Source organism: Cornus florida, unplaced genomic scaffold (genome assembly GCF_030987335.1).
Source record: "Cornus florida cultivar Cherokee Brave unplaced genomic scaffold, ASM3098733v1 CherokeeBrave_3.0.0_Hap2_Chr07, whole genome shotgun sequence".
Lineage (NCBI taxonomy): Eukaryota > Viridiplantae > Streptophyta > Magnoliopsida > Cornales > Cornaceae > Cornus > Cornus florida.
The window spans coordinates 14934695-14944552 of NW_026775577.1; the positions used below are offsets into that span (position 1 = coordinate 14934695).

The window sequence follows — 9858 nt, forward strand, 5'->3', positions numbered from 1 at the left end:
TAGACTTGAATGCTTGGTTAACAACAGAACCGTTTGACTACTGGACTTTTTAGATTTTGAACATTCTTTCTATTTGATAAGGGTATTCAGAACTTAAATAGAAAATGATTTATAAAGTAAGATAGATTATTGGTTCAATTAAAAATTTATGAGAGGAATTTATTTTAAATGTATACAAGAACAGTTGGATTGAGTGGTAATTATTATTATTATTGTTAGGGTTAAGTGTAAAAAATATTCTCAGTATATTCAAAATGGGCAAGAAATCTCTGTTGTTTCAATTTGTGCAAATAAAGACATTGCCATCAATTTAACAATTAAAATGTCTAAAATACCCCAATAAAAGAAATAAAAAAATGTTTTCTCTCTTCTCTATTTCTCTCCATGCATCCCTCCCTTTTCGGGAACAATTTTTCGGATCACTTTCATATTTGTTGACAACTATCACCACCAGAGAGAGAAAGTGGAGCAACCTAAACCCCGTGAAGCCTTGAGCAAATGAGATCCACTTCAAAGGAAAAAAAAAAAACCTAAACCCATTTCAGTTCCAACTTATCAATCACCATTTTGAAAGTCAACCAACAGTGAGCTTCTAAGCTCTACATGAACGGATCTAGGAGTGGGCTCAAGCCCACCAAAAAAAAAAAAAATTTCTTTTTTACTGTACCTAATTTTAGCCCCGCCAAATAAAAAATAATAATATTATTATTATTAGCTTATCCAAAAAAATATTAATCCATTCCATTAATAATTCCTGGATTCATCCTTGGCCTATGCCCACCTAGCTGATCCAAACGATGAAGACAACCAACAACTCCAATCTTCAAGCTAGAAGCTTCGGCAACTACAAGCTCACACGCTTGCGTTGACACTCCAAGTTCCGGTGACAGCCATATCCACATAGGTGATCCAAATGGCGAAGAAAAACCAACGGCACCGAATAAAACATCAGAGCAAAATGATACAAAAAAGGATTGCTTGGGTAGGACTTAAGGACTTTGAGTTAGACAATTAGCTCAGAAATTCCGAATAAAGAGACACCACTGTTGACCATTCTACATCAATCAAAGCATTGAGACGCAGCTTCTAGACATTGTCTTCCTTATCATTTTGGCCCTTTAATACACGCGTCACTAAAATGACGAGGGGTTTTACCATTCAACACACACACACACAGTGACACAACACACAAAAACATTATCTTCCAGCTGCCTAAAGTTTCTAAAGTACACGTATACCTTTAAGTTTTTTTTTTTTTTTTTGAAAGATAAAATTGCATTAATAAAGGAAAGATACACTGTCCCAAAGAAAGTTAGCCAAAAGCTAACAGGACCAATGATACAGAGGCCCAAAAGACTAGCAGCCCCAGTTGGCCAAACAAAACATAAGAATGTTAACAAAGCCGTTGCAGGCAAAACAAATTTTCCGGTGAAAATTTCACTAATATCACTACAAAAACATTCTGGTCATCATCAAAACTCACTTTTCTCTCCTGGTTTTTTTTTTTTTTTTTTTTTTTTTTTTTTTTCAAAAATTCAAAATCAAAATACCTTTGAACACTTGAGGTTCTGAGACACAAAACTGGACACAGTATGATCACATGGTTACATGCACACATAGACAAAGAATTGTAAAAGCCGCCATGCATGACCTGATGGCTACATCCCTAGTTCACAACAGCATTCTTCATTCACTGCTTATAAATACCAATCTATCCTCTCTATAAGCTCACAAGCTTGAGTGAGAAAATAAGATAGAAAAGAAAAGAAAAGAAAATGAGGTATTTTGCAGTACTAGTTGTGTTCTCTCTTTTCTTCATGGTAACGTCCTTGCAGGCACAAGGACAAGATGTTGGTTCTCTCGTTAGCAAAGCACTGTTTGATCAGATGTTGAAGCACCGCAACGACGGCAACTGCCCCGCCAAGGGTTTCTGCACCTACGAGGCTTTCATAGCTGCTGCCAATTCCTTTGGAGGTTTTGGAACAACCGGAGACGCCACTACACGTAAAAGAGAGATTGCAGCCTTCTTGGCTCAAACTTCACATGAAACTACAGGTAATCTTCTTAATTTGCTTTGTAAAAAATTAAGTCTAGTATTCAGGAAATTAGTTTAAATCATAACCCTTAATTAGTTGTTTAATAAGTATCATTAAGATCGATCACTAAGGTCTTGTACATTTTTTTTTTGTTTCTTACATAGACGTACATATATAGAGCCTAATTGTTTTTTCTGCAGGTGGAAGTGGGTGGCCTGGTGCACCAGATGGTCCATATGCATGGGGATATTGCTTCGTCCGGGAAAGAAACGAACCGGACTATCCCTGTGACTCGAGCAAGGGGCCATGCCCTCTCGGTAAAAAGTACTTTGGCCGAGGACCCATCCAACTCACTCAGTAAGTTTTTGATTTCTCTTGCCAGCATCGACATTTTGTTTGGACTCGTTTCGAAATTGAACTCAAACTCAGCTGGTTTGTTTAGTTTAACGAACAAGTCTTAACCAAATCAATCCGAACATTTTTTGTTCCATCCGAATTCATTTGTAGCCTTACTTGTGAAATTGACTTTGACCATTGCTTTCTTGATATTTTTTCAGCAACTACAACTATGACAAAGCAGGTAAAGCTATTAAGGCGGATCTCATAAACAACCCGGATCTGATAGCCACAGACCCAATCATATCATTCAAGACTGCCATTTGGTACTGGATGACCCCACAGTATAACAAGCCCTCGAGCCACAATGTCATCACCGGAACATGGAAACCGTCCGATGCGGATAGGTTAGCTGGCCGGGTCCCGGGTTACGGTGTGATCACCAACATAATCAATGGCGGGTTAGAGTGTGGCAAAGGTCCAAATGATGAGGTGGCTGATCGGATTGGATTCTACAAGAGGTATTGTGACATACTTGACCCATGGCAACAACTTGGATTGCTACAATCAAAAGCCTTTTGGGCCATAAATAGCTCATATGTAAAAGAATTGGATTACAAGAATATTAGTTATGTCTAGCTAAGTAAAATAAATGGATGGATAGACCACGCTATGTAACTCTATCCAAATAAAGAGAATTTTAGAAGAAGTACTTATTGTATTCTCAGTTTGAGAATTTGTAGTTTTTCTGTAATTTTGTTTCTCTTCATCATGGTGAAATTTTGATTACGTAAATTTGTCTATTTACTTTGTTTTTATTTATTTATTTATTTTTGTTACTTTTTCTCGACAACATTTCAGTATAGAATTTTATATTCCCAACAAATCCAGCTTGGAGGTTAATATTGTAGTGTTTGTGTGAATGATTCTTGTATCTTACTTTCCTCATTTGTATCTGAACTATTGGTGCTCTAAGAGGACACCACTTTCGTGGACAAAAATATATGTATAAATTAACTAGATAAAAATTCATGAGTGTTAAAGTTTGAGAGAAGAGCAAATATAATAATGAGGCCATACCTTTTGTCGAATATCCCCACATCATCAACTAGAAAACCAGAATTAATTATGGAAACCAATAAGGAGTTCGTTTTTGTATTGATCTTTAAGTAAACTAGGTTCAGAAACAAAAACCCAGATTTAAAAAGATAATTCCTAATATATAGGGTGTTAAATCCATTTTGGATGTAAATAACTCAATTCAACGTTTAATTGAAGAACAAATTAAGCATTTATCAAATTTATTACTAAATGTTGAGCACTTAATTTTTATTTTTTAAATTTTAAAATATTAAAAAATATTTAAGAACTTGAGCACTTAATTTTTATTTTTTATTTTTATTGCAAGAACACTTCAAATTCAACTCTTAAAATCAATAATTATTGTTAAATAATTTACTTCTTAAAAATTTCAGTACTTAATTTTCAGATTATCTTAATTTAGAATTCAGGATGGTTAAAAATGGGAAAAACTAAGCCGAACTTAAAGTCATAATGGGCTCATCCAAATGAGCCCAAACTAAATTAAACTGGAGCTTCAAAGGGTCTTCGGGTCAGGGTATCCATATTGTACATGTTGTGTAATTAAGTTGTGCTTAACATGAGTCAAAATCCAGGGTAGTGTTCAACAAGATGGGTCATAGAGTCAAATATTTGTGGTCCACTGGGTTGTTAGGCCTGTTTTAGATAACCCAGTTCAGATGGGCCACCATAAGAGAATTATAGTATATACCCATATTCTATAATAAACTTTGTGCCTGAACTTAACTCCATATACAATATTAAGCTGGGATAGCTTTTTTTTACAATAATGCTAGTTTTGTTACATAAAATCATTACAATTTTCTTACTTACGCATATAATATGGTGAATAGAGATTAGAAAATAAGAAAATAGTGGGATCCATGCAAATTATTACAGGTGATTGTTACTCTCATCGGTATTTAATAAATTTGTGAGATGTATTAGTAACGAATAATGATAAGCTAGTCGAAATGGCCAGCGGAGGAGATTGAGTCGGGGGGGGGGGGGGGCGCTCTCATCTCATTTTTCATTAAATAAAAATTTGGGTTGTGAAGAGTTAGGAAAGATGAATTTGACTTCGAGGTCAATTACTTTGCATATAATAACAAAAGTCAGGTATATGTAAAGGAAATTATTGCTTGGTGCACGTGGTTTGTGGGGAGCTGTGTGTCTTGAAGTAGATTAGTTTCATCCGTAAAGATATAAGGATACCTCTCTGAAAAAAAAACAAAAGAAAAAGCAAATTATAGCTAATAATGAGACCTCTCTACAAAGAATTGAAATATACATGCATGTAAACTATGAGTTGCTTAAAGCTTTCCTTTTTATAATTTTTTAATTAAAGGTGTGCATTATCATTATTAAAACCAATTGTATATATAACTGAATAGGCTTAGGGAGATTGAATGTTCAAATCCTACTAAGAATATGTGGATAATGAGTGTATATTTACTTTAACAGACTTCATATAAAATAAAAAAATAACAGAAAGAAAAAGAAAGATCACAACTGAAGTGTATTGGGGATACGAACGATATAGGGTCATTTTCTTGGATTTCTTCCAACACTAATCCAAAATAGACACGCCACTGAGGATTTTAGTCAAGTTTTATGGAGGATAGCCACAAACTGCTCCACTTGGAAGGACGCAAATTTTTTCTTAGTCTTCTTTCAAACACTTATCCCAAATAGATAGATAATACAAAATTTATATGGGATAAAAATGAGGATGGTAATGACAGATAGGACCAAAATTGTTGTTCACATACATGCTTTAATGTGTTCATTGATTTAGTACAATCTGAAATCTTCAATTTTTAAATATTTTTTTTTTTGAGACAAATATAACGTGTAACTGCAAATTCTAATAAACATAAACTGATAGAGAAAATTACATTGACATACATAGTTTAACATATCCCTTGATCTAGTAAAATTTGCTGCAACCCTTTGTTAATATGACTTGTAGTAAAGTCACCGCAATTACAGTAAGATAATTACTCTCCCACTAGCGTATATATTTGGGTAGATATTCTTCCAAATATATATCTATATATATATAATTTATACTCACACACATATACCTTTTAAGCTTGAATATTTGGCTTTCTTTTAAAAAGTAAAAATCGTTACATTACTGGTTCATTGGTACATGTACTCTTTTCGTATGCGCACACTTATCATTTCTAGGTCAGAATGATAGGATTCTCCATCTAATAAAGAGTCCTGCAAGATTATTACTCACTAATCTAACTGAATGAGCGCAACTTCAAAAATAAAAAAATAAAAGATGGCCTCTGTTGACCATTCTACGTCAATCTGATTTGATGGAAGTCTTGAGACGCAGCCTCTGGACATTGTTTTCCATACCATTTTGGCCTCTCATACAGGTGTCACTAAAATGACATGGGGTTTTACCATTCAACACCCCCCTCCCCCCGGAGATCCCGCAATTATGTTCCCGCAATTATCTCCTCTAATGTCACTAGCTAGAAGCAATGGAGTCAAGCTCAAAAGTCGCTTCTCTCTCCTCTTTTTTCTTATGATTCAAGCAAACCACACAACTAATAAAAGCCACCATGCATGATGACCACATCCTAGTTGATTTTTCTGAGAATTATCACAAGAGCAATCTTCATTCACTCCCTATAAATACCCATCTCTCTTCCTCTATAACCTCACAAACTTTGAGCGAAAAGAAAAGTAAAGAAAATGAGGTCTCTTGGAGTACTAGTTTTGTTCTCTCTTTTCTTCATGGTAATGTCCTTGGCACAAGGACAAAATGTTGGTTCTCTTGTTAGCCAAGCGCTGTTTGATCAGATGTTGAAGCACCGCAACGACGACAACTGTCCCGGCAAGGGTTTCTACACCTACGAGGCTTTCATAGCTGCTGCCAATTCCTTTGGAGGTTTCGGGACAGAAGGAGACACCGATACTCGTAAAAGAGAGATTGCAGCCTTCTTGGCTCAAACTTCACATGAAACTACAGGTAATCTTTCTTTGATCTATAAAATGTCTTGTACTCTTAACAATTATCCATCATTATAAGTGGCAGTATTATCATAAATACTAGCTACCGATAATGTAAGGCTAAAAAAAGTACCATGTGCGGTGCTTATTGTCTAGTTCGTGTGGTATGTTCTCGCCCCTCGTCTTTTATGAGGTTGAGAGTTGGAGTTGGGATCCTCACTTGTATATTGTATGGAGTATAGTTCACTTGTGATCTATCCGAAGCAGTACAACACGCATATTATACCGCAGAGGATTCATAAGAAAAGTGTCTCACCCTTGCTTGTTGGATATGTTCAGGTGTATATATGTGTGTACATAACGAGAAGAAAGAAAAAAAGATTATGAGTGAGATGATATGCAAATATATATATTTTCATGATGGATCTATATATATACTATATACAGGGGCGGCTAAAGTTTTAGGCGAGTTAGGCGGTTGCCTAAGGCCCCCTTCAATTAGAAGGCCTATAATTTTTTATTTCTTTATATATTATAACCTTCCTAAAACAATTTTAGTATTTCCTTTAATTATTAAACTTTAAAGTATAGAAAAATTAGGCGGTTGACCTAAAAGATTTTTATTCTTTAAATTTTTTTTGAGGGGCCCCCAAAATTTTTTTCTTTATCTTACCTAAATATTTTATTTTCTTATATTATTAAACCTCAACATTCTTATATTATTAAACCTCAACAAATAAGTGTGCCCAAAATATTTCAATCCTTGTATTATTTTAATTTTTTTTTTTTTTTTTGCTCCCTCTCATCCTCATTACATCAGCATATATACACACACTAAATATTAAATATATATTTAAGTGAAAATTGGTGAAACTTTCTATATTTTTCTAAGACTCCTATTAGTTTTTATTTTCTCTCTCTTTTTTCTTACTCTTTATATATTTTTTCTCCTCTCTCATTATATATATTTATCTTCTCCACTGTTATACTTTACAATCTCACTCTGTAATAAGATTTTGAATACACTAATATTCTATTAAAGAATTTATTAGAGTATTATACCAAATTATTCGAAATCAGTTTCTATTATTCTATAACTTAAATTAGTTTATAGTTTTATTAATTTTTGTTATCATAAAATTATATATTTTGTTTATAATTTTTATTTATATTGTTAAATATGATTATTAGAAAGTACATGGCCAATTAATTAACAATAGAATTAGAGTTTGAAAAAAATTTAGTGATAGGTTTAAAAATCACAAAACAAATAAATAGCATAATACTGACATAAATATATAGGTAAATTTAATTAGAAGGTCACTTTATTTTTTTCGCCTAAGACCTCAAATAATATTGAGCCGCCCCTGACTATATAGGTGGGTGGGCAAGTGCACCAGATGGTCCTTATGCATGGGGATATTGCTTCGTTCAGGAACAAGGCAATCCATCTGATTACTGCGTTGCAAATAATGAATGGCCATGCGCTCCTGGTAAAAAATACTTTGGTCGTGGCCCCATCCAAATTTCATAGTAAGAACTCCTCTCTCCATTTATTTATTTGCAAAAAGCATGAATTTTTTATTTAATTGGTTCTAAATATGTTGATTCAAAATTTGAAGTATCATATTTAAAAATAAAATTCAATTGGAAAATAATTTTCAAAATTAATAGTCTAAGCTCAATAACCTGACCAAATCATAACTTATAATATTCGATGAGTACAACATTCTACATGATTAATTGGCCTTGCCGAATTCAATCTTGTTCTAATTGGATGTTCATTTAATCACCTACTTAATTGGTAGAGAAGAGGGAGGGACCTACATGTATGTGAGGGGCCAATTGCGGCCTTGAATTTTTTTTTTTTTTTTTTTAAATAATATACCCTTGTTATTTTGTCTTTTTCAATTATGTACCTATAAAGAATTATTATTGTCCTCCTGAAAAGATTAAAAAATTTCATTATTACCCTCCTCACGTAATTTTTGACTCTTTCCTTATAAAGAAGTATTTAATTTATGTCGACCAAGTTATTGACTTTGATCACGACTTGGCAGCAACTATAATTATGGTCCAGCAGGAAAAGTCATTGGGTCTGATTTATTAAACAATCCGGATTTAGTTGCAACTGACCCAACCATATCATTCAAGACTGCACTTTGGTTCTGGATGACACCACAGTCACCAAAGCCGTCGTGCCACGATGTCATCACCGGAAAATGGACGCCTTCTGCTGCAGACAATGCAGCTGGTAGGGTACCGGGCTATGGAGTCATCACCAACATCATCAATGGTGGAATCGAATGCGGAAAAGGCGAGAATGCTCAGGTGCAGGACCGTATTGGATTCTACAAGAGATATTGCGACATATTGGGAGTGGGATATGGCAACAACCTGGACTGCTACAACCAGAGGCCTTTTGCTTAGGCATTTTGATCATTAACAGTTCCAGTTAACTAGTCACTTTTTATAATAAAATAAATCAAAGTTGATTACTGAATGTATGCTGTAGCTTCAAGAATAATCAATCAACTTTTTGTATCCAGATGATAGGTTGCTAATATATATATATATATATATATATATATATATATATATGTTTTAATCAATGAAATTTTTAGTTTCTCCTTTTTACGAAGACTCGATACAATGTACTGTGCTTTTTAAAAAAGTGGATTCATCTATCCTATGACATCAGAAATTAGGACAGTCTCTCTAAATAGGCTTGAATGCTTGGTTAACAACGGAACCATTTGATGACTGGACTTTTCAGATTTTGAAACTATACTTTCTATTTGATAAGGGTATTCAGAACTTAAATAGAAAATGATTTCAAAAGTAAGATTGTTGGTTCAATTAAAAATTTATGAGAGGAATTTATTTTAAATGTATATAAGAAAAGTAGGATTGAGTGGTAATTATTATTATTATTGTTAGGGTTAAGTGTAAAAAATATTCTCATTATATTCCAGATGAGCAAGAAAACCTATTGTTTCAATTTGTGCAAATAAAGACATTGCCATCAATTTAACAATTAAAATGTCTAAAATACCCCCATAAAAAAAATAAAAAAATATTTTCTCTCTCCTCTATTTCTCTCCATATATCCCTCACTTTTTCGGAACAATTTTTGGGATCACTTTCATATATGCCAACAATTATCACCACCACAGAGAGAGTGGAGCAACCTGAACCGGTGAAGCCTTAAGCAAACGAGATCCACTTCAAAGATAAAAAAAAAAAAAAGCCCTAGACCCATTTCAGTTCCAACTCCAATCTACTTATCAATCACCATTTCGAAAGTCAACCAACAGTGAACTTCTAAGCTCTACATGAACCCATGCCACTGACGGATCCAGGGGTGGGCTCAAGCCCACCCAAAAAAAAAATTATTTTTTATTGTACGTAATTTTAGCCTTGCCAAATAAAA

At 33.8% G+C, this 9858-nt stretch overlaps 1 protein-coding gene and 1 pseudogene across 1 annotated transcript; both read left to right on the forward strand.

Moving 5' to 3' along the window:
• The first annotated feature begins 1680 nt into the window (after positions 1 to 1680).
• Positions 1681 to 3086, forward strand: LOC132266519 (endochitinase-like; annotated as a pseudogene).
• A 3024-nt stretch (positions 3087 to 6110) lies between these two features.
• On the forward strand, positions 6111 to 9066 carry LOC132266520 (endochitinase-like). Its single transcript, XM_059767409.1, has 3 exons — positions 6111 to 6444; positions 7805 to 7958; positions 8486 to 9066. Exons 1-3 carry the CDS (start codon positions 6168 to 6170, stop codon positions 8853 to 8855), a joined length of 801 nt encoding a protein of 266 aa, XP_059623392.1. The 5' UTR covers positions 6111 to 6167; the 3' UTR covers positions 8856 to 9066.
• The last annotated feature ends 792 nt before the right edge of the window (positions 9067 to 9858 follow it).

Coding starts and splice junctions, on each gene's coding strand:
- LOC132266520 (XM_059767409.1), top strand. CDS start 6,168: ATGAGGTCTCTTGGAGTACTAGTTTTGTTCTCTCTTTTCTTCATGGTA. Junction 6,445..7,804: donor AACTTCACATGAAACTACAG/GTAATCTTTCTT, acceptor CTGACTATATAG/GTGGGTGGGCAAGTGCACCA. Junction 7,959..8,485: donor GGCCCCATCCAAATTTCATA/GTAAGAACTCCT, acceptor ACGACTTGGCAG/CAACTATAATTATGGTCCAG.